Source organism: Octopus bimaculoides, chromosome 7 (assembly GCF_046866305.1).
Source record: "Octopus bimaculoides isolate indiv1 chromosome 7, ASM4686630v1, whole genome shotgun sequence".
NCBI classification, from domain to species: domain Eukaryota; kingdom Metazoa; phylum Mollusca; class Cephalopoda; order Octopoda; family Octopodidae; genus Octopus; species Octopus bimaculoides.
In genome coordinates this window covers 57,250,691-57,275,707 of record NC_142934.1, presented here as the reverse complement: position 1 = coordinate 57,275,707, position 25,017 = coordinate 57,250,691, and the positions used below count along the sequence as shown (strand labels likewise).

Genomic DNA, 25,017 nt, shown 5'->3' with positions numbered 1-25,017 from the left:
ACCGCATCCAGAGTGACGGCGGCGAGAACGGTCTTGTATCGTCACCTCAATGCCAAACACGAAGGATGCCGAGTCAGAGCTAAGTTACGCGCTGGGAAACGAGAAGGTATCAACGCAGCCAGATGGGCTCGCCATGTGGAGAGTCAGAAGGGCAAGAAGTCCTGCATTGGGTCTTTAACTGACGGGCAGGGACGCAGGATCTATGGACAGGAGGAGATGCAAAAGGCCCTTCACCAGCATTTTGCTCGGGTGTTCGGGGAGAGCGGTCCGCTTGGGCGTGGGGAGCCCTTAAGGGACTTCCTAGCTGGCGGGCCTCGACTCTGGGCGCGCGAGGCTGAATGCTGTGAAGGCCTGATCACTCCCGCGGAGGTAAGAGAGGTGCTGGCCGAGTGCGCTGGGGAAAAGTCTCCGGGACTGGATGGTCTGCCCTACGAGTTTTACCGAGCAATGCCGGACTTGTTTGGGGAGATTCTGGCAGGCGTCTATGCAAACTGGCAGCAGAATGGGAGAATTCCCAGTTCTGTAAGCCGGGGAGTTGTGACGCTGATACAGAAGGACCCAAGCAAGGGGGATAGCATTAGTAACTATAGGCCCATAACTCTACTCAACGTAGAGCTAAAGATTTTGGCCAAGGTGTTAGCTAAAAGGTTGACGGCGGTCGTGGAGAAGCTTGTCGGGAAGGCACAGACCTGTGCAATCCCAGGCAGGTCGATCCAGGACAATCTTCACCTTCTCCGCTACACCTTAGACAGGGTTGGGAAATTAGCCGGCAAAGGAGGGGCAGTGGTCCACTTAGACCAAAGTAAAGCATTCGATAGGGTAGACCATCGGTACCTGGAGGCCGTCCTCGAAGCGGCTGGGATAGGCCCGGGCTTTCGCGGGTGGATCTCCGCTATGTACGGCGGCATTAAGTCCACCGTCCAGATAAACGGTTACCTAACGGAGCCGTTTTCGATCAAGCGGTCTGTTCGTCAAGGGTGCCCCTTGTCTCCGGTCCTGTATGTTTTGGCCCTGGAGCCATTGCTGCGGAGGCTGGAGAAGTTGGGTGGCAACCCTAATGAGATCGGATGCGGTAAGTTTACTTCTGCGTATGCGGACGACGTCACTCTCATCGTGTCTGAGGAAGCACAACTACCTCGAGTAGAAGATGCTCTCCGAAGATACGAAGCGGTGGCAGGAGCAAAAGTTAACAAGGACAAGTCCATCGGTCTGCGCCTCGGCACCTGGAGGAACAGGCCGTTATCGTCCAGTGTCGTTGGACACTGGACAGATGGTCCTGTTAAGTTGCTTGGAGTCTGGTTCGGTTCAGACTCACAGACGGAGAAGAATTGGAGCGAGGTAGTAAACAAGGTGGAGGCCATAATCCGGAAGTGGTCCGGGCGGTCTCTGTCCTTGAAGGGTAGAGCGGAGGTGGTGCAGATGTTTATAGCATCTGTAATCACCTACCGCCTGTCCGTTGTGCCTTGCCCCGATTTTTGGCTAAACAAGCTGGTACGACTCCTCTTCCGCTTTTTGTGGAGGGGGGGGGAAAGCCACTTGTGAGGCGCTCCGTATGCTGCCAGGAACCGCTAAAGGGTGGTTTGGGGATGCCCTGGCTAATGATGCGCAGACATGCGTTGAGGCTGAGACATCTCTGGTGCCACCTGGAGGGTGATAAGGTGTGGAGTCCGTTGGCGGAGGAGTTCTTGCCGCGACCGGCCTCGCTGGAACGATTTAAACCCGGTCTCATTAGAAGATGTAATCTGACTTTATGGCAGAAGGAGTGCCGTCAGGCACTCTGGTCTATCCACAAGACGGGCAAGGCTGGCTGCGGGAATACCACCTCGGTATTCTACAGACGGCTAGTGGAGGAGGGAAACGATGACGTCTTAGGAGGGGCTCTGGGGTTCGACGAGAACCAACTCACCAACCTGTTTCGTAAGACCTTCAAGCCAGAGTACTTGGATAATTTCCAAAAATCTCTGACTTGGCAGAGTTACAGGAATGCTCTACCTGTTCGCGAAAAGTTATCCAGGTACGGTTTAGCAGTGCCACCGACATGTCCAAGATGCGAGCAGGACAGTGAAACTGTCCAGCACGCTCTCGTACATTGTCGGAAGCTCTCCGGCTTGATGATTTACGTGGAACACGTGTTGTCGCATCTGGGACGAGTACAGCTGTCGGCTGAGTCTATGATAAAGATGATACCGCCAACTGGACTATCAAAGGAAGGTGAGGCTTGTTTTCTCTGTACGGTAGCAGTATTGAAAGAGTGTATATGGAGGACGAGAATGGAAGGCATCGTGACAGGGTCCTACATATCCGGCCCTGGATTGCTGTTCTACTTCAGATATCACCTGAAGAGCAAGATAGGGCTGGAAAAGAGAACCCTGTCAGAGAAAGTATGTGAACGAAGATGGAAGGAAGTAGTGAAAAAGGTGGGTGTAAGTCACCCAAACTAATCATTGAGAAAATAAAAGGCAAACTGCTGGGCCTTATAGGCTGCCGGGTTGAAAAACCCAATCGCCCCTTCTTTTTATAGACATACATGTGTGTAGGTGTATGTATGGGTATGTGTGTGTGTGTGTATGTATGTATGTATGTATGTATGTATGTATGTATGTATGTATATATGTGTATATATATATATATTTATATAGATGTGTGTGGGTATGCATGCATATGTATGTCTGAATATTCAAAGTCATCGTTTTTTAAATTTTATAAAAACATCGTAAAAAAATTTTAAAAAGAACTCATACATTTTGTACATCTGTTTGTATTTGTCTTTGTATCATCTATGTAAATTAGATCCATAGTGATCATAATAAATATTTTACGACATTTAACGTTTTCTCGTCCTTCACTTCTATCTGGTACGGAATTCTTTCTATGTCCTCGAATGTGGCAAAAAGCCACATTTGAGTCCAAATCCCCACCATTTGCACACTTTTGTTTTCGCCACTGGTCCCAATTCCGGCTCCTCCTTGATTGCAGCCAGCACAGTTGCAACCAACCACTCTGGTTTAATATCTGGTGCAACTCTTGGAATTCGTATTTTTACACTTCTTATTCCTCTATAACTTGGTAGCAATGCTATTTTCCCACTTCTTAATATGTTGGTTGCCTCGTCTATAGTGGCGAACCTCACCTCAACCGTACCGAACTTTCTTCCTCTGTTGATGTACGTGGCTTCATTGTCAATTTCACCCAGGCACTCCTCGATTTCTTCTTCCGTCACCGGATCTTTTTTAAAACGGGGGCCACATTTTTCATTAACGAAACACTTTGAAACTTGGAACACTGGTAGAATGTGTCATATAAAACATCTTTTTCTCTTAGTCTTCTTAAAAAAATAGAAATCCATAAATTATTCCATGTTAAAGTTGTCGTATTTCTGTAATTTCAACCAATCACTGACGTCCATTCAGCCGATATACATTAAGTGCCAACTACATAAACAAACGATTCTGAAACAATTAACCCTAACCCTAACCCTATGGTTAGGGTTAAAGCAAATTTAAAATGAAAAAAGCAAATAAAACGAAGGTATGGAGATTAAATACGCTTTACATCGCTTAATCAGCCAAAGGAGTAAATCTAAACAACTGAATACTTGTCAGTGATTGGTTGAAATTATCGAAATAAGACAATTTTTGACATGAAATAAATTCGAATACAAAAATATTTTTCTGTTCTATAACACAAAATAGATAAGTATACGAAGTTTGAAAGTCTTTCGGTACCAAAAACACTACGTAAAACATTAATGAAAAATTTGGCCCCCGTTTTAAAAAAGATCCCCGTCACCATTTCAATTTTACCGGTTTCGACAGCCTGTGTACGATACACAACTGTCCTCAGAATCTTATTTTCTTTAGTCGCTTTTGGGAGACACAATTTGTACGAGTCTCCCTCAACTTCTATCAAATTCCTGCTTCTGGTCACCTCCTCCATATCCAACTTGATTAACTTGGTTTCTAGCGGCACTGGCTTCCTCACCGCAGTGGCCTTGGCGTAGCTCTCCATACTGGAGACACTACCACTTGCCATAGCTGGGGAAAATGCAGCAGCTCACGTGAAATGCAACCGTAATAATTCCACAAAAATCACAATTATTCACCGAGACAGTTTTCACAAAGTAACACAACAGTATTCACAATACTTCATAAGAATTCACAGAGCCATTATACCGCGAAGCAGTTCGACCGGCGTGCTAACGATTCTTATTTCTTTATTGCCCATAAGGGGCTACACACAGAGGGGACAAACAAGGACAGACAAACGGATTAAGTCGATTACATCGTCCCCAGTGTGTAACTGGTACTTAATTTATCGGCCCCGAAAGGATGAAAGGCAAAGTCGACCTCGACAGAATTTGAACTCAGAACGTAACGGCAGACGAAATACCGCTAAGCATTTCGCCCGGCGAGCTAACGTTTCTTATTTTTTTATTGCTCACAAAGGGCTAAACATAGAGGGGACAAACAAAGACAGACAAAGGGATTAAGTCGCCCGGCGAGCTAACGTTTCTGCCAGTTCGCCGCCTTCCACTTGGTTCGTTCTGACAAACTTATTTCATCTACTCATGATTGCATAAGACCGCCAAGTGGAATTAAAAATTAAACTTTATATTTTTTAAACCCAACTCAACATACTCCCAGCTCATGACAACATTATGTTGCAATCACAGCGGATGGGAGCTAAAATCGACAAATTTCAAAATATTTGTTAAATATTTACAATGAATGACACTGGGCAAAAAAAAAAAAATTGTCTAGTGCCTGGAATATTCAATGAATTCCTAAGTGATTTTGCCTTCTAAATTAAAAAATAACTTCAGTTTTTCTCTACCAGGCCTAGTTTTCTGACTAGACCTGACAGAATAAGTATTTTATTCATACATAAGGTATATAATATGAATCAATAAAGAGAGCGTAATACAATACAAAACAAAGTACAAATAAAAATTGAAAATGCACACTGGCAAAGATTTTTGGTGGAAAATTCAAGGAAGAAATTTACGCTTCTTTGAGCACTATGAATGTTGAGCAACAGGAGTATCTCGTTTTAAACACCAGCAATAGTCTGCCATCATCCCAGCGTCCCAACATCCTTGGTACTGAGTTTCCATTTGCTTGATGTTCTGATGGAATCGTTCGCTTTGTTCATCGCTAACATCTCCGAAATTTCCAGGAAAAAGATCAAGATGACTAAAAAGATAATGCATTTTGATGCTCATATTCGCTCCTATATTACGAAAAGTTGATATCAAATTGTTAACAAAGTCTTTATATATTTCACTTTTGTGTTTCTCAAGAAAGTTTTGCACTACTTCTGCAAAGGCTAGACAAGCTGATGCTTCATTTTCGCTCATCGTTTTCACGAAATTTGTGTCCTTCAAGAGCTTACGGATCTGTGGTCCATCAAAAATCCTTGCTTTAAGTTTTTCAATCGTCAAGTCTGGAAATACACTGCAGATATACTTGAAACACTCCCCAATTTTGTCAAGAGCTTTAACGAATTGTTTAATCAATCTAAGTTTGATGTGCAAGGGTGGGGAAATGATCTTATCTCGCTCACCTAATGGTTCTTGCAATATATTGGCAGCTCTATATGGAGCCATATTTATTCGAGGCGACCAGTCTTTCTTAATATAGTGGTTTACTCGGTCTCTACTGTCCCACATGCAAAAAAAGCTTGGGTATTTGGTCTAACAAGATTGCAATCCCATGAGAAAATTCACCATCTTTAAGTCAACGCAGACGACCCATTTATGATCATGATACAATATCTTCTCTAAAACCAACTTAGTTTCTTCATATTTTTCCTTCAGAGTTGTTGAGTGGTCGAGAGGGACAGAGCCATACACATTTCTGGTGTGCAACAATACACATTTTAAACTATGCTTAGAGCTGTCTGTTAAAAAGACGGCATTCTTCTGGTTTGTATTCCTCAATGCCAAGTTTATTATAAAAAGCCCACTAACATTTCTGCAGTAAACTAGCTCTTCCTCTTTTGCGAAGAAAGAAAGGAACTCTTCATGCCGTCCCGATAACAGTTTATACGGACACCATTCTCTAGAAGATTCTTCACTTTCGGTCGGGCAGCCAACAGTTCTGCAGAATTTTTTGGGAGGTCCAAGTCACGAACCTACTTGGGAGAATAGCTGAGGTAAAGTCTCAACAAAAAAGTCTTGAACTCTAGTGTCATCTTCAGGTGATGAATCTTCTTTGGTTGAGGGCAAAGCTATTTGAGACAAGACATTGAAGACAGAAACAGGAAGCTCTTCACTGCGTAAAACCGGTCTAATAGCAGAGGCAAGATTAGGGTAGACAAGTGTTTGTCGATTTTTCCAGTTAATACCCTTCAAATTTAGAATACACAAATAGCAGCCGTCTACGTGATTATAGGGCTCCCGCCATACCATTGGAATAGCAAACCTCATACTTTTCCTTGTCCTTGTAGTCCATTGTCGCAAATGTTCTGTAAATTGTTTGCAGACACTATGCGGTGCCAGTATTTATCTTGGTCTTCCAGCTTGACCCCAAAATATGCCGTATATGCTCTTTCAACAAAATCAGTGATGTTTTTTCGATTTTTAGGTAATGTATATTCTCCACAAATATAACAAAACACATTTGGAGAATTAACGCAACTCTTTCTTGAAGAGGACATCTTGCTCACTTTCTATTGCTTAGTTCACCACAACATCTAAAAACTACGGAAAAAAGAAAAATAAACTTAGAATTAGAATAAGGTAACGAACACTGCGTACTGGACGTACACACATACATAGTGATAATAGGGATGTTCAATAACTTAAAAAGGTTATATTTGAATTCAGGAGACCGATTTTTATTTCCTAAACACCAAAAACCTTGTAGACCAGTGTAATCATAGGAAGTTGTTCCAACCGAATGTACAAAGGATATAAGCAACTGCGTGAAGGAAACTGCGGGTCGCTTGAAGTAGCAGCGAAATATTCCTCGAATCGTATTCTACTTTCTTACGAATGGATACGTTGAACATTGGTTTCAAATTTTGGCACAAGGCCACCAATTTCAGGGGAGGGGTAAGTCGATTACATTGACTCCAGTGCTCAACTGCTACTTATTTTATCGGTCCCGTAAACATGAAAGGCAAAGTCAATCCAGGCTAAGCTTTATAAAGAAGTGCCGATCTCTGAAAGTGGACGGTGCCCGTGGAAGAGGGAAACCCAGGAAGACATGGGATGAAGTGGTGAGAACCGATCTCAGGTTGCTGGGCCTCACGAAGGAAATGACAATGGATTGAGATGTCTGACGATATGAGGTTCTTGAGAAGGCCCGCCCAGTCAGCCAAACTGAGTTCTAGAAGCGCTGTGTTCCACTCGCACGTAACAATAAAACTTTCCACACACCTTACATGCACTAGGCTTATCCCTGCCCACTGCATCATTACTATCCCGTAGTCCCCCATCCCTTCTATATACTCAGTTTTTCACCAGTCACTGCACTACTATTGGCCCTTTTGCTTCTTTGGCAATACCCTGTCACTTACATTAAGACTTCCATACCTTGAGCACTTGCCGCCATCTATATCTCCCTCCTTTTACTCTACCATCCCATTTATATTCTGATGAGTATACCCTGGCATTTCGCCACCATGTTTCTCTTACTATCTCCCACTCTCTCTTTCTCTTCTCTCAGGCTGGATAGCCATGTATCTCCTTTACACCTATTTTTGCCCTCATTCTTGATCTCTCTTTGACCGGGTAAACATGTACCTCTTCTACAATAAGACACTTTTTTCTACCTCTTTGTCTCTTCGTCACACTCAAACCTTTCATCGTCTGACACAAAATCACCTCCTTTCAAAAGATCTTTGTTTTCCTCTTCCAATGCTCTCTCTTCTCTCAAAGGATCTTTGTCTTGCAAATTACTTGGTGACCCTGCCAGTGTTGGTGCCACACGAAAAGCATTAAATCTACACTGTAAAGTGGTTGGCGTTTGGAAGGGCATCCAGCAGTAAAAACCATGTTCAAACTGACTTCGCCTCTGCTTGTGCCAAGTAGAAAGCACTCTGTCCACTCTGCTGGGTGGCTTGGTGTTATGGAGGGTGTCTAGCAGTAAAAGCCGTGTCAAAACACAGAAATCTGGTGCAGGCTTTTGCCTGGCCAGTTTCTGTCAAACTGTCCAGCCCATGCCAGCATGGAAAGCGGACGTTAAACGATGATGATGATGTTTTATGCATTCTCATGCAATACAGTTGCATGTCGAGACATGTGCATATATATGTAAATGGTAAACTTCCAGAAAAATTTACGAATTTTTAGTTGCAGTGATGGTCTGGATTTGTAGTCTTTGAATCAGCTTTCTTTCTGGTTTTGAGAAGCCTAATTCCCCAAGATCGACGCTTAGACAGTTTGTTACATATGCCAGTGCCCCAATAATTACAGGTATAAACTTGTAATTCAGGTATAGTAACTGCAAATTTCTCAATAATTCAGCATAGTTATTTTCTTCTTTTTTTTTTTTTTTACTGATTTTTAGTTTTATGTTAACATCCTTTGAGTAGCTGATTTCCACTACCGTACACATTTTCTCTTCTCCTTCCCAAATGACTATGGTTTATTATATTTACATGTCCCAGTGAAGATTTCACCGGGACATTCCACCAGTATTCTTTCTGATCACGAGTGGCTATGGCCTCTTATGTGTTTGGCTTCAGAATTATCCTTCCGATGGATCTCAATATAGAGTGTCTTTGCTACAATAATGTCTCATCGGTAGATAATATTGCGACAACATTTCTGGACAACTGCTTATGATGTGGATGATATCGTTGGTGTTAACTCCACAAAGTCTGCATCAGTTATCACATTTTGATGTTTTTCTTGCATCTCTGTCCCTTTTATGCATCAGGTATTTGGTTCATATTTCCTGTCCCTGGATTGAAAACGCAAACCTTTCAAAGTGAGTTAGTAATCCCGTTTATAAATACTAAAAGTTCCACTCTTTTACGAATCTTTAAAATCAGAGTTTAAAATAGACAGTCCGAAGTTTTTGCTTAAATCATAGCAATGGACTACCTTTGGATGCATCATCATTCCATTAAATGTATTTATGGCGTGAAAAATATTGAAAACCATCGATACATGTCAGTGACAAAGAAACGAAGAAGGTCTCAGATATGATGTGCTAAAAACAACAGCTAGGTCACCCTTAAATCTTACACATTTGTTTTTTTTTTTGCATAATCGTATGAATTCTCATGTGTAGAATACAAATTCGCAAAAATAAAAAAAGTTACGAGTTATATGGGGTGCTTAAACCAGATTTCCGCCCCTATAGATAATTAAAAAAAAATTATATCCTTCACTGAGATTGGGGACAAAAATTACCAATCTAAAATATTACTATTAATTGTGGAAGTATAATTGTTTCTTCTTTCATTAGACATAAAGTCTAATAGTTTCAAGAAATTTGAAGAAGTGACAGTACGGATCATTAGAAAATTAGGAATTTGAAACGCATCGCTAAGATTAGCTAAGGGTGAGGGGTACTGTTACGCGGTTTTCGAACTGTTTGATAACAGCGTCAAAATTCTCACTCAAAACACATGCTAGAGTCTTAACAAAAGGATATAAACAAAAAGACGAGATCGTCACACTGGGAATGCATTGATCATAGGTGCATCGACAGAGGTGACTGATTCAAAGCGCTTTAGGTAATAAACAAATGAATGACGATCGATAACTCACTACGGAACTCTCCTTAACAATAAAGTCTAAGAGTTATTGAACTTGATTTCCTTTTTCTTCCGGTTTGTGCGGTTCTAACGTGTATTACTAGGTAAGTTCGTCTTAAAATGTTTCTGTTTGTACTTTATGTTCATCTAAGACAAAATATTATTAATAAAATTTTATTCTATTTGTCTTAAGTGTTTATCCTAACTGTTCAGAAAAAAAAAAAAAAATTGAACGATTTTTTTTGTGCATTTGTTAATGAATCCAATTTCTATTGAGTTATCTTTCCTTATATTCTCTCTAGCGGCTAAATTTCCTTTCCGGTTTGTAATCTCCTACTGACAGCACAAGTAAGTTTGCTTTCCACTTAATCTATATAATTATGTTTTTAAAAATATTCATCGATCTTTCATTTTGCGTTAGATATTTAATTTAATTCTTTCTCTATCGTTTGTATGAGTTTTTAATTCATTTAGAATGTTTATTTAGCATTTATATTCAATAATTTATCATTGATTATGTTATACTATATATAATCCGTGTTCTATTTTTGTTAAAATAAGTCTTAAGATGTTTTCTATATTTTACTGCTTTTTATATTTCATCGCATCTTTAATTTTGCTAGTTAGCATTGATTGTAAATCACTGATCTCTTCAGAATAATTGTTTTTCGGAGAAATTTGTTCACACGTGTGTCCTCTTACGTAGATTTCAAATACAGTTTTTTCCGACATTGCGCTTACTAATTATAGAACTAATACCACTACTGTTAAATAAGGTAAAAGTTAACGGTTATTGTACCAATTGGAAGCAATTATTTCTTTTTAAAATTCATTTTATCAACATTGTTTATTAAAAACTCGACGAATTCGAGGTAGGGGCGCGGAAATAAGCACGAGAATGTTAACCGCGCGCTCACAACTGCGTTTATATGCGTGTATTTGATATATATATATATGGTACTATTCAGTACATGAGGGACATTACAAGTAATTATCTTTTGCGTAATCCCTACCAAATTTGTGGACTTGGGCACATCGTAGATGAGATAAAGAGGATAAAAATGGGTTTTTAGTCTTTGTACCTTACCGTTCTTCTGAAAGTATTTTACCACTTATTAAAAAATTTATCAAACTAGGGATGACACCCATATAAGCATGTATGTATACATATAGATGTAGGTATGTACATATATGTATGGATATATGCATATTTATATATATATGTGCGAGTGCGCGCACCGGGACCACTCTTCTTGAAATTGTCAATTAAAAGCGACTTAAAATATTAATCCCTTGAAAAATTGATTACAGCAACGTGTTCCTAGCCGTTAGAAGTGACTTTTTTTTTTACAGTGAATTTATTTTTCTATTAATTTTCGATCGAACCGTCTAGTTATTCTCATAAAGCAGAGAATTTCAGCGTCATTTCGAGAAATGAGGAAAATAATTAAAAACCTGATTGAAACACCGAAACGAAATGTTTAGTATAGAAAGTACGTGTTTGATGGAGAGAGAAAATGTTTTGGCTCTCAACAAAATTATAACACTGAAATTTTAAGATTTAGAAATTATCGACTTATGTTTGCAACCACTGCGCTACCGTCTGTAGTAAAACGATTTCGTTTTCGATATTTGCAGTAAATCGTGATATTTTAACACTTCACACACTAATCGAAATTACGCCAAATTAAGAAAAAGTGTTTTTGAATGTTAGATTAAATTCTTCAAATAGCTTGTAGTGTTTCAATAATTCAAACGGATTCTATTTGAATGAATTTCGTTACATTTGAATGGTTGATTAGCAACTTTACTGTTAAAAATTAAAATGTTCTATTAAAATCATGTACTGCTTTTCCTCGAAGTCATTCACAAATCTCTATAGCTCCTGCATTCTCACATTTCTCAGACACTAATAAGTTGTTAAAAATTATTAATATAAATGTTTGTAACTTGTACGAGTTAAAAGTTTTTTCATATCTCATTTCATGGAAAGAATTTTTTTTTTTTAATTTCAACTCAACTTTTAATTCATTTTTTTTTCTTTTACAGGATGTTGATGCCCAAAAAGAACCGAGTTGCCATTTATGAACACCTCTTCAAGGAGGGTGTAATGGTAGCCAGAAAAGACTTCACTGGTGTGAAGCATCCAGAAATTGATGTTTGTAATATCCATGTAATTAAAGCTCTACAGGTTAGAATATTCATTTATTTTCTCCTTATGTTCTCATGGGGATAAGGGATTCATTTTAGATATGGAGTTTCTAAAGTGGGTGGCTGACAATTTTTCACAAGTGTTTTTTTTTTTTCACAATTGTCAACAAATAGGTAAAGCAAGTCGTTTCAATATATTTGTTAACACAGAAACACGCATGAATGTATCCGGCTTAAGATTGGCTAAAATTACCCAAAATTTTCAAACTTTAATTGTTAATAACTCTATTGATTTATATATAGTGAAAATGATTTCCATGTCATTGATTAGCCTATAAAAGTAGGTCAATATAAAGACCTTCACCCGGGAACAACAACAAAAAAATTAACCAGCCTGGTGGGTGTTAAGTGTGTGGAAAACTAATATGAAAAAAGAAATGCGCGCTGACAACCCTGGGGGTGGGGAGGGGACTTTCGAAAAATACTCAAGATCCAATTTTTGTGTCATAACTTCGGGTAAAATGGATATATAGATTTTTTTTGGCACTGTCATGCTATTAGCTGTCAGAAGTGAAAGTGCTCACTGCTAGTGAAGTATCTGTCTGTCTGCCTGCCTGTTGCTGGCCTGTCGATTATTTGGCTACTGACAGCTAAATACCATGACTGGCCCGAGCGAGCTATATGTCTGTCTGTCTGTCTCTCTATCTATCTATCTATTACTCGAAAGTCCGCGCTAGCTAGTCGTGAGTGGTCGATCCTATTATCTTTAAACTTCAAACTTCATTTGTTTTCTATTTTGATAAATTCTCTCTGTTGAAAATTATATTTTTATATTTTAAATAATTTGCAATTTCAGGAAATATGTTTTTATATTAAATTTGTGTTTTCTAATAAGGTGGACGAGTGATTGATAGATAGATAGATAGTAGATAGATATCAGTAAGTAAGTAAGCCAATAGCTCGCTCCGGCCAGTCATGGTATTAGCTGTCAGTAGCCAAAGAATCAGGCAGGCAGGCAGACAGGCAGATACTTCACTAGCAGTGAAATAGAAAACAAATGAAGTTTGAAGTTTAAAAATAATAGGATCGACCACTCACGACTAGCTAGCTCGGACGCGCGAACTTTCGAGTAATAGATAGATAGATAGAGAAACAGACAGACATATAGCTCGCTCCGGCCACAGGCATGCAGGCAGACAGACAGATACTTCACTAGCAATGAGCACTTTCACTTCTGACAGCTAATAGCATGATAGTGCCGAAAAAAAAATGTAGAATATATACCCACAGGCCTTCAAGCCGGTTATCCACATGCTAGAAATAACAGCCAAATTTCACAGAACTGCGATAACAATGAAATTTCGTCAGCGCGCATTTTTTTCCCTATTCGTTTTCCATACACTTGTTAATCCCCCCCCCCCCCCCGGTTGGTTCGTTTTTTTTTTGTTCCTGGGTGAAGATCTCCTTATTGACCTAAAAGTATATCATTACACTGAATATGAAATCAGTTTGAACAGAATTGATGCTGGCAGTCAAACTGAATAAATCCAAATTTTGTATTAGCCCTAGTAGTAAGGAATGTTATGAAATTTCTGAGACCTAATATAAAATGACTGGAAGTAACTGTTAATAACAAACTCACTAGGTTATCTAACCATGTAAAACGTCTGTGTGTTTTTATATATGTATATGCTATTTTGTCTCCTGTAACTCTGGTTTTAAATTTCTTTGTTTAGTCCCTCAAGTCTCGTGCTTATGTGACAGAGCAGTTTGCCTGGAGGCATTATTATTGGTACTTAACCAATGATGGTATCCAATACCTTAGAGATTTCCTCCACCTGCCATCTGAAATTGTGCCTGCCACACTGAAGAGGCAGACCCGCACAGAAGCAGTTCGTGGACCAAGACCAAAGGGTAAGCGTTTTTTCTTCCTCTTCAGTTAAAGAAATGGCACTGTACTAGTGTGTAACTTTATATTTGCTGTTACTGTAATGCAGTGATTCCCAAGGTGGGGCGTACGCCCCACTGGTGGGGCCTGAGAAAATTCAGGTGGGGCGCGGGGCATAGACGTGGGCTGTGAAAATATTTGTACATGACGAGCGGTCATCGCAGGCACAACCTTAGATTCCGTCTTTCCTTTGAAGCCTCCACATCGGAAACTCTCGCACCCCAGTGAGACAAAGAAGATCCTGCACTGAGCAATAAACTTACGCGCATCCCTATACATGTAGCATGAATCACTACTGGCAGTAAATGATGCATGAAATTGCTGTCAACAACGGATGGAAAAGCATTTGTCAGTTATTTGACAGACATATTTGAGAAACTTGGAAACTTGAATAAACAACTTCAAGGTGCAAACATGACACTTATTGATACAAAAGCATCGACTGAAATTAACAAAGTTGTCTCCTCAAATTAAAAACTTGTGCTGTATGCATCAGGCACAGGGTTCTCACTAAATTAGTTGAGCTGACCGTCAAATAATTGAACTGAAAAAACGTGTTTCTTTATTCTTTATAAATTGACATTTTTTAAAAACATGAGAAATCGTAATAATTTTATCGATTTATTGGGTGTTATGCACTTTCAGTGCCTGTTGTTTCAATTCTCAAGCTATTTTTTTGTATTTTGAATACAATTTTTTAATTTTTGATTTTTTTCAATTGTAAGTAGGCCCACATGTACTTGTAAATGTGAGTGGACATGGGAAAAGGTGGGGCGTAAAAACTTTTGCTATGAAAAAGTGGGGCGCCAGGAAAAAAAGGTTGGGAAACACTGCTGTAATGCATACCTAGAAAATAGAATTGCTCAAATTTTCAAGTTTGAGGCAAGTAATTTGGATTATTTGCACTTGGCTTGAAGTATGTGTTAAGTGATATCCTTTTATGTTGCTGGTAACTAGAAATTGCTTCTTGTTTTAGCACTGACTTTTGTCATTAAAACTTTTTATTGAATTGTCTGACTGCGTAGTTATATGAGATAAGTGAATAAAAATTATCATCTAAAGATGACAAATACTAAAAAAATGAATGATAGTGGTAGTGACATGTAAAATAGCTTTTAGTGGTGAACTCTGGCTTTTCATCCCTCTGAGGCAGTGGTTCCCAAACTTTTTCGGGCTGCTTCCCCCTTGACACCCAGGTCACATTCCTTGTGCCCCCACCCTGACTATCCATCACAAACATAGACTTCTCTCTGAAGTAAATTCAAAGCATCTGTGGTACTATTCAAGAAGAGTGGTCCCGGTGCGCACACTCGCGAGTCGTGACTAGTTGATCCTAGGACTACCTAGCGCGTCATGCGCAAAACATGTATGAGGGTTTTTTTCTAAAAGTAAATAATTTTTTTTAAACAAAGTAAATAAATTATACACTACCTGTTTTTGGTAAAGAGTCCATTAAAAAGTCGGTTTTTCAAAATCTACTGTTGTTCAATGGTATCAGTACATGAGGGACATTACAAGTAATTATCTTTTGCATAACCCCTACCAAATTGGTGGACTTGGGCACATCGTAGAAATAGATGAATCTATGATGTGCAAGCGCAAATACAATGGAGGATGGGATAGAGAGGATAAAAATAGGTTTCTAGTCTTTAGGCCGTTCTTCTGGAACTCTTCTACCACTTATTGAAAAATTTATCAAACCAGGGACGACGATATATTCTGATTGTTGGAGTGCGTACAATGGGATTACTGAAATAGATGTGACACCAAAATACACCCTGGAAGAACATAAAATCATAGGACTAGGGTTGTATTATGTGGGTTGATATTGAAAGAGTAAATGATCTTGGCCTTTCGTGCTTAAACAAACTGGTTGGTTTAGCAAACAAAAGTCTTTATGGATATATGTGATTAAGATTATAATTATGTATGTTGTATAAAAAAGGAAATCTTGAAGCTGTAAGTTGACAAGAAATTCTCAAATAAAATCTGGATCTAAAAATCTGAATAGCCATCTTATGTTGATGTAACATTTATGTACTGTTAGTTTCATATATCTTTCATAGGAGAAATCTATAACTCCAGTAGATAGGTATTGTAGTATTTGTTGGGTGTAAATAAAGCCCCCCAATAAATGAACCCTTTTGTTACCAACACTGCCTCAGGTGTCTGATACAGGCTTCATTTAATCTAAAACCCTCCTTCAAAATGTTTCATATATTGGTTTCATTATCATTTAATGTCTGTTCATGCTGGCATGGGTTGAATGGTTGACCAGGGCTGCAACAGACTCCAGTCTGTTTTTGCATGGTTTCTATGGCTGGATGCCGTTCCTAACAGCAAGAAAACGTCTGACTAAATGACAATTCTTCATTATTGTCATATTTGAAACAAAGGCAGAATATTAAGAAAATATGGTGACAAAGGTTAACACTTTCGTTACTATATTTCTAAATTCTAAAATAATCTTGAATTTAGACTGGGTTCATAAAACAGCTAACTTTTTTATTTATCAACGTTTTTTGAACACAATTTAACAGAGGGTTCTTTTCCAAATCTGTTTCATAATTTTTGTCTCAAAGCAAATCTAATTATATGTAAGTTCAACGAAATTTAAAATTAAATTCTGTTTAAACAACATAGAAAATGAACTGGAATTTATCTTTGAAGAGAAGTAATAAAATGCACTCCAACTAAATAAAATACATTCACATCATACATAAATACACAGAAACAATAATGATTCGCAATATAAATTAATTAAACTTTTGTCATGCAAGTAAATAAAAACAAGGTAAATTGGAAAAAAAATATGAATAAAATTTATACTCACATACACCGTTCCTAAAAATACTTGGCTTTCTTCAAAGTATGTAAGAAACTTTGAAATAACTTTTCCCCTTTTTGTTTATGTTCTGCATGAATTAGTAATGAAAGGGTTAATAGTGACATATTTGAAGAACAGATGATTTCTAGATTTGATCAGAAATAGTGACAGTTACAAAATTTTTTAATGTAGCAGCATAATATTAGTTGGCTATTTGGAAAGATTTTTATTTAAAACTTTTTGTAATGTCAGTTTTCCTTGGCTCATTTTCCTCGCTGCTTTCATTTGGTACTAGAAATAAAGGACTTTTTTAAAAACCAAGAAAATTTAAGCTATTTACAAAAACGAATGAGAAATACAAAATTGTCATCCTGGTATATTTCATTTACTAATAAAATGCTTTACAAGTGTGTTTCGTACTATGTTGCAAGGCTTTTGCAATAAATACCAGATCTTTTGATGGGCACCACTTGTTTTCTTAATGAAACACTTTCAAACTTGGGATACTGGTAGAATGTGTCTTATAAAACATCTTTTTCTCTTAGCCTTCTTGTCGTATTTCTGTAATTTCAACCAATAACTGACGTCTATTCAGCTGAATACAGTTACTGCTGTTTTTGTAAACAATAATTTTTACCGGTGTTAAGATCATTATTCCCTAGTAAGGTTTTAAGGGTTAGGGTTATGAGTTGGGTTATGGCAAAAATAATCATAACCCTAAAACCCCAACCCCAACCCTAAAATCCTAAAGCTAAAACCAGTACAAACACACGAATGATGTTATAAATAACAGTACCGCCGATAGTTGTTGTTGACAAACAACGGCACTAATTTTATTCAAGGGAAAAGATTCCATTACACCGCTAGAATATGTTGTTTATATTTCATAGCAGTAATTGTTTTCACCTCAATAGACATCAGTGATTGGTTGAAATTATCGAAATACGACAATTTTTTACATGAAATAACTTCGAATACAAATATTTAACACAAAATATACAAGTATACGAAGTTTGAAAGTGTTTCGGTACCAAAAACACTACATAAAACATAAATGAAAAGTGGTGCCCGTCAATTCAGAATGATCCTAAATACCAATTTGGTATTTCAATTTTTATACTTCTTGGAACCTGTTTTCAACAGAATATCCTTATATAGAAAATAGCTACAGAAATGTAATTTTGTTTTTTATTGTCTGTGCTAAGTTTTACCCTTTCGATACCGACCTACTTGAGACTGAACTAAAACATTCCATCTAAATTTCATATTAATTTATGTCCCAAATTCCAGATTATTAACGACAAAATTATTTTGAATTCATTTTCAAAAGTAATTTCAACAAAAATATTACAAAAAGGTTAAAGGTTTTTCTAATGTTTCCTCTTGTGCTACAAAGAAACACTTAAAAATCCTTTGTAGAGACAAAAAAAAAAATCTGTATCTTGTTTTTGCTAGGAATGCCAGACACAAGCTCAATAAAAACCTCTTTTAGTGTTATAACAAAATGAAAACCATGTTACCTGAGTATCCCTTTTCTTTTAATACTTTTTGAAATTATGAAATCAAGCTTTTCAGATTGAGAGAAGCATCACAAGAGAGTTACATCAGAGTATTAGCTTTTGGGAATAACATTGGCTGAGCTTGCCCAGCTGTGTTAAAAGTTGGTGGTAGTTTGTCAGCTGCAGCAAAACCACATGTGCATTATTTATCATGTATTTTGTGTTGAAAGTGTTAAAGTCATAGTGATGAATGGAAATATGAAATATTCTGCAAAGCAAAATGTTTTGATTATGCTTTGCAGTGGATTTGTTAGTTAGCATTGGAGCGAATATATACACACCACTTTGGGCCGAAGATCATAATGCGAGCAAAAATACACACTGAATTATTTTCACATTAAACCTGACTTGATGAGCATCAACATGTCTTAGTCATTGGACTGTGGCCATTCTGGGACTCTATTTAGAAGGGTTTTTAACCCTTTAGCATTCAGATTATTCTGTCTAATGCATTATTTATATACATACGTATATAGAACAATGGACTTCTTTCAGTTTCCATCCATCAAATCCACGTACAGGGCTTAAGTTCACCCCTGGGCTGTAAAAGACACTCGAGATGCCATGCCAGAACTTTGTGGTTAGGAAGCAAGTTCTTCATCATACAACCACACCTTCACCCAAATGTTTATGAAATTATTAAAACTGCCTTTAAATTCACTGTATAGTATATAAGATTATATAAAACTACCTCCATAGTTTACTGAATTACATGTTTAGTCTTTAGTCCTATATCCAATCACACATGTTCACAGATGCAAGTATACCATCGGTCTAAAATGATAAATTTTTAGGATTTGAAATTTAAAGTTTATCAAATTCTTGAAAATTAAATTATTCGGTTGAATTTGAAGAAAAAAAAATGCCTTGATTTGGAATGTCTTGGAATTTCATCCAGTTTTTATTTCCTAGTTTTCTTCAAAGACAAATTCCAGTATTTCATTGTTTTACCTTTATGGTTTTATGATGTTGATAGATAATGCAGTAATTTGCACAATTCTTCTGTATTAAAATTTTGTTCAATAGTCATTGAATATTTAGTTAATAATTCATTTTCGACAGATGTGTCAAAATAATTTTATATTTTGAATTTATTACCTGTATGTAGATTAGGCTTTAGACAAAAAAAATTGTAAAATAAATTTAAGAACCTTTTGTTAAATCGTGTTCCAAAACTAACATTATGTTGATAGGTAAATGTTTTTATCAAAATTATGATATTCACTTCAGTATCTCCTCTGTTTCTTGCCACTTATATATATATATATATATATATATATATATATATATATATATATATATATATATATATATATATATATATATATATCCATGCCAACGTCTCTTTCATTGGACACTAAACTCGGCTTGCGAAGATCTGTTGGGGCAAGCGAAAGCGAATTCGTGATGGCACCTGTACCAGTGGAGCACTAAGAGCACTGTCCGAGTGTGATCGTTGCCAGAGCAGCTGTCTGGCTTCCGTGCCGGTGGCATGTAAATAGCACCATTTGAGCGTGACCGTTACCAACGTCGCCTTACTGGCACTTGTGCCAGTGACACCCGCTGGACTGGCTTCTGTGCAGGTGGCACGTAAAAGCACCCACTACACTCTTGGAGTGGTTGGCGTTAGGAAGGGCATCCAGCTGTAGAAACTCTGCCAGATCAGATTGGAGCCTGGTGTAGCCACCTGGTTCATCAGTCCTCAGTCAAATCGTCTAACCCATGCTAGCATGGAAGGCGGACGTTAAATGATGATGATGATGATGCTAGGGGTGCATTTCGATAAGCAATATAGTAATGAAACAGTGAGGAGAAAAGCAAGGGCCAGTTTTTTTTTTTTTTTTTTGTTCACAATCTGTTTTGATGGCACATTGAAAAAATTAGAAATGCATTTTCTAATGATGCATATTTAAAATATTTTCTTAAATTTGTTTTCTATTTATTTTTTTAGCACCTGAATTGTCCCGTGGTGGCCCTCCATCTGACCGTGAATACAGGAGAGCACCTGCTGGTAAGTGGTGTATTTAGTAATGTAACAATAATTGATATGGGGAATTGGTTTTCGATTGGGAGATAGGCAAATATAACGAAGGCTCAAGACCAAAACTTGTTTTTAGTTCTTTCTGTTCTTGTCAGTATAATGGAAATCATATCAGTTATTGATTAATGTTGCTTATTTCCTCCTGTATATTTATAATTATAATTCATATAAGCTAGGTTACATTCTATAAGTAATCATTTGAAACCTATCACCATGAAGGTAATTAGCTTTACAAAAGAGAATTGTAATTCCTTGATATGCAATTGTGATTTAAAGCTGTTTTGCTATGATGATAAGCGCAGGGGTCCTGAAAGCAACCAGAGATGTGGGTTGTCAAATCTTTGAGTGTAAGAGCTTAACATGTGGTTAACTCTTTATCATGGATTTGGATTCTGCTTTATTCTGAGCAACATAATCTTTGAATTGTGGGTTTTTGTATTACTTAACCCAGCCGTAGCCGGCCGAAAAATTTTTTGGTTCATAAGACTAAACTGGCCGTGGCCGGCCAAGCGTACCCATTGTTATTTAAATGTATATTTAACCCAAATCTCGTTAGTACATTCGTTAAAACACCTGATTTCACTTTGCAAACAGTTGAGTTATTGTATCCGACATTGTTTGGCGTGATATTTGAACTCAGTGAATTTTGGAAGATTTTTTTCCACATTTTTTGTGGCGTTAATTTTTTTCAACTTTGAAGATGGAGAGGAGTTTCATGCTATCAAGCAGTGATTCCGAATTTAAAGGTTTTTCAACAGAAGATATGGAGATATCGAAGAAAAGAATGAATGAGCTACAAAAGCATGTGGTGAACGATAATAAATTGGATATTTCTGTATCCGAAACTGAAAGCAGCGATTCCGAATTCAGCGATGGCGACAGCGAGGATGATTTTACACCAGAATGGAGTAAAGATTTCAAAAATATTTTTATTAACAATTTTTCTGAGGAGACAGGGTCTACCCACAGTCTTTCTCAGGAAGCGAAACCTTTAGACCTCTTTTTCATGCTTGTTTGAAATGATTACTGCGGAAACAAACCGTTAAGCAGAATGTAAACAAGCCAGAAAAAAAAGATAGCTTGCGGTTTCCTGAAACTAGATGAAATACGGGCATTTTTGCCATGAATATTATTATGGGTATTAGACAGTTACCCAGAATAACAAATTACTGGAGCGATCAGGAACCTTTTGGTGATGAATATATTTCCAGTATTATGAACGAGTACGATTCGTGAAGCTGAACCAATATTTACATGTGAGAGACACTAGCAGTACCCCAGTACGTGGAGAACTTTGAGACAAAAATTATGCAATAGAATTGATTAAGAACCCTTTCTTTAATTATGTTCCAAATATCACATTAACCCTTTCGTTACCATATTTCAATTAATTTCTAACATAATCATAAATTTAGTCTGGTTTCATTAAACAACTCTAACTTTTTTATTTATCAACATATTGTGATTTTTGGAAGATAATTTAACGAAAGGTTCTCAACCAATTCTATACCAAAATTTTTTGTCACAAAGTGACTCTAATTACAGGTAAATTCAACAAAATATAAAATTATTAAAATTTTTGTTCAAACATTGCTATAGAAAATGGGTTATTAGCTAATATTCAATTGGGTATACAACAAAATATTATTTTAGAAGAGTTGTGCACATTACTGTCTCTTTTGCCAGTATAAAATTAAAATCCAGAGCAGTACCCAGTATTTGATTCACAAATCTTCCAAACTTTGATCCCCCATTTTGTGGGCTTTCCTGGCATATACTGTCGAAAGCGCACTCGGCCTTTATAGCCCACCATATCCTCATCTATAAACTGTTTTATATGTGTTTTAAATAAGGGATCAAAGTCTGGTTATCCACGTACTGGTGTACTGCTCGTGTCTCTTACATGTAGATATTGTGTCAATTTTAAAAACAGTATCCTCGTCATTATACTTGAGACATATTCGTCTCCAAAGGGTTCATCACTACTCCAGTAATTTGTTATTCTAGGTAACTTTCTAATGCCCATAATAATATTTATGGCAAAATATGCTTTAATTTCATTCAAGTTTGTGGGAAACCACAAACTGTCCTTTTTTACGCTTTGTTTACATTCAGCGTAACAGTTTGTTTCCGCCGTAATCAATTCAAATAGGTACATCGGAAAAAGCAAAAAGAAATAGTCTAAAGCTTTACTCTCCTGGGTAAGACTGTGACTTGGTCCAGTTTCTTCAGAAAATTCACTGAAAGGAGGAGTTTTTAAATTTTCACTCCATTCAGGTACTAATTCATTCTCTTTATCACTATCATCGGTGCTCTCAGATTCACTGCTTTCATTTTCGGAAAATGAAACCTCAGATTTATTCTCAAATACCACGTGCTTTTTTTTTTTCGGTTACAAAGTTAGATTTATCAAGGTCTTCAGTGGAAAATCCTTCGAATTCTGACTCGCTGCTTGTCAGAATAAAATTTGTATCCATTTTTTTGTCAGGATTACAAATTTTGGAAACACAACAGGAACAAATTTAGAAAAAAATCTCCCAAAATTCACAAAATTAAAAAAAGTTGATCGTCGTACAAAACTATAGCTGAACTGTTTACACAAATAATCATGTGTTATCACAAATGTACTAACGAGATTTGCTTGGATATTCTCATTTAAATATGAATAGGTGATATAGGCGGTTTTGGGCGCATGAACCAAAATTTTTTTCAGGCGGCTTTGGGTGGTTTGGTAACGAAAGGGTTAATATGTTGATAAATAAAAAAGTTACAGGTGTTTAATGAGACTAGTCTAAATTCATGATTATTTTAGAATTTAATTGAAACTCATGAGGGGTGTATTTTGGTCAGAAATATAGTAACAAAAGGGTTAAACTACACTTCATAATATTTATATAACTCTATTTTCTAATACTAAAAAGTTAGTTCAATTCTCTTATTAAAATAAGTGATTGAAATTTGAAATGAGTAATTTCTCAATTTTGGCATATTTAGAATGGTGACATTGTTATTACTTTTGCATTGTTTACAGGTATGGGTGGTGATAAAAAGACTGATGCTGGTCCAGGCAGCTTAAGAGACATTCAATATGTGAGTATCTTGAGCAATCACTTATTGCTAGCATCATTGTTTAACTTCCACTTTTTTTTTTTTTTTTTTTTGCATACATTTTGATCGATATTTTGTGTATTTAATAGTCCATAGTTTTCAGTATTAATCTTGGAAACAGATATGCTGAAAGATTTATAAGTAAAATGTTAAATTTATGAATTAAAAGCTGTGCAGTGGTACTGAACTGGAGAACATGTGGTTGCAAAACAAGCTTTTAAATTAGTCATGTCTGTCCTATACTGTAGAAAAGACACCTTGTTTGTTATTGTTTCTTGCTTTGCTGTTTATTTTTTTATAAAAATTGGCTTTTTCCCTAAAATATATAACCTATGAATAAAGGCTGTAGTTATTTTGAACAGAAATGGAATAGTTAATGTCTCTGAATTACCAGAAAAAGCTTGTTGACTTCCTCAAATTTTATACATTTCTGCTGTCAGTAGCAACATTGTACATAGACAATTAAATGAAACTATTGTATGTCTGGCTAAACTATCCTACTGTTTACGCCAGACACTTCTAATTACTTATTCTAATTATAATCTGCTGTATAATATGAAAATTGACAAGGAACTGTCTGTTACGTTTTGAATATCAAAACAAGCAGTTACTGCTTCTGTCACAAGAATTCTCACCACCAATATCATATATCATTGATAATTTCCCTGTTCGAAATTTAAAATGAAACATGCTTTCGTAAATAGAAATCAAAAATAAAAATAGGAAAACAAAGAAAAAGATTGAGCTTGAAATGAAATTCAATTATCTTAATTGAAACTGTCTCACCTTTAGTCTATTCAGTTCATTCTTTGCTTTATGCAAACATCTTGATTTTATCATTAAAAGAAATAATTACGTAAATTGTAACCTGTTTATAGTTTTTCAATCATATACACAATTTCTAATCAGTTCTTTAATTTTTGTTATCTTTCAGAGAGCTGGTTTTGGCCGAGGGAATGTAGAGTAATGGATTTTGGAAATAAATAATTTACTGAATTTTATATTTTCTTTTGCGTTGTATTTATTAACCATTGTTCACAATACATTACTGTTCAGACTTTTTTTTGTGGTATTGTATGATCAAAATATCTTGTGCTGTTCACTTGAGTTATATACCTTGTACGCTGCAAGAGGTCCTTTTCTTTCACAATAATGGAAGAATATTTGGTATTTTCAAGTTTCTGAATGTTTAAAATGTGTAATTGAATGATCAAAATGGAGCAATGTTGAGCGAAAACATTATATAAAATTTAACAATTTCTATTCATTCTATCACCTCTAAATCAATATAATTATCTGTCTTGTTGGTGAAGCGAATAGATGATAGTATAAAAAATGAGTACGTGCTACAGACATTAAAAATGGCACCATCTAGGAAACTGTATGGTGTAACTTAAGAGTACAGAAGTGTCCTTTCAACAATATCTTGTGAAAGACATTTGTCTGAATGTAATTGGCCATAAACTGAAGGCTAGCCTTTAACTTAGTTATTAATCTCAGCAATGTAATGTTCATTATCCATGTCCCTTTACTGCATTTTCCCTGCAACCTTACCTAATCTTTGGTTATCTACTCTTTTACCTTCTGTTCAAATCACTTGACACCACTCCTCAGTCCTTATTCAACATTCAATGTGTTCATCTCTACCCATTCTTTCTTAAGGCCTATCCTG

General features: G+C 36.7%; 1 protein-coding gene across 1 annotated transcript; it reads left to right on the top strand.

Moving 5' to 3' along the window:
• Positions 1-9,022: 9,022 nt before the first annotated feature.
• On the top strand, positions 9,023-24,346 carry LOC106875691 (small ribosomal subunit protein eS10). Its single transcript, XM_014923939.3, has 7 exons — positions 9,023-9,815; positions 10,014-10,059; positions 11,761-11,902; positions 13,599-13,776; positions 20,148-20,207; positions 23,269-23,327; positions 24,280-24,346. Exons 3-7 carry the CDS (start codon positions 11,762-11,764, stop codon positions 24,310-24,312), a joined length of 471 nt encoding a protein of 156 aa, XP_014779425.1. The 5' UTR covers positions 9,023-9,815; positions 10,014-10,059; position 11,761; the 3' UTR covers positions 24,313-24,346.
• The last annotated feature ends 671 nt before the right edge of the window (positions 24,347-25,017 follow it).

Coding starts and splice junctions, on each gene's coding strand:
- LOC106875691 (XM_014923939.3), top strand. CDS start 11,762: ATGTTGATGCCCAAAAAGAACCGAGTTGCCATTTATGAACACCTCTTC. Junction 11,903..13,598: donor ATGTAATTAAAGCTCTACAG/GTTAGAATATTC, acceptor TTCTTTGTTTAG/TCCCTCAAGTCTCGTGCTTA. Junction 20,208..23,268: donor ATACAGGAGAGCACCTGCTG/GTAAGTGGTGTA, acceptor CATTGTTTACAG/GTATGGGTGGTGATAAAAAG.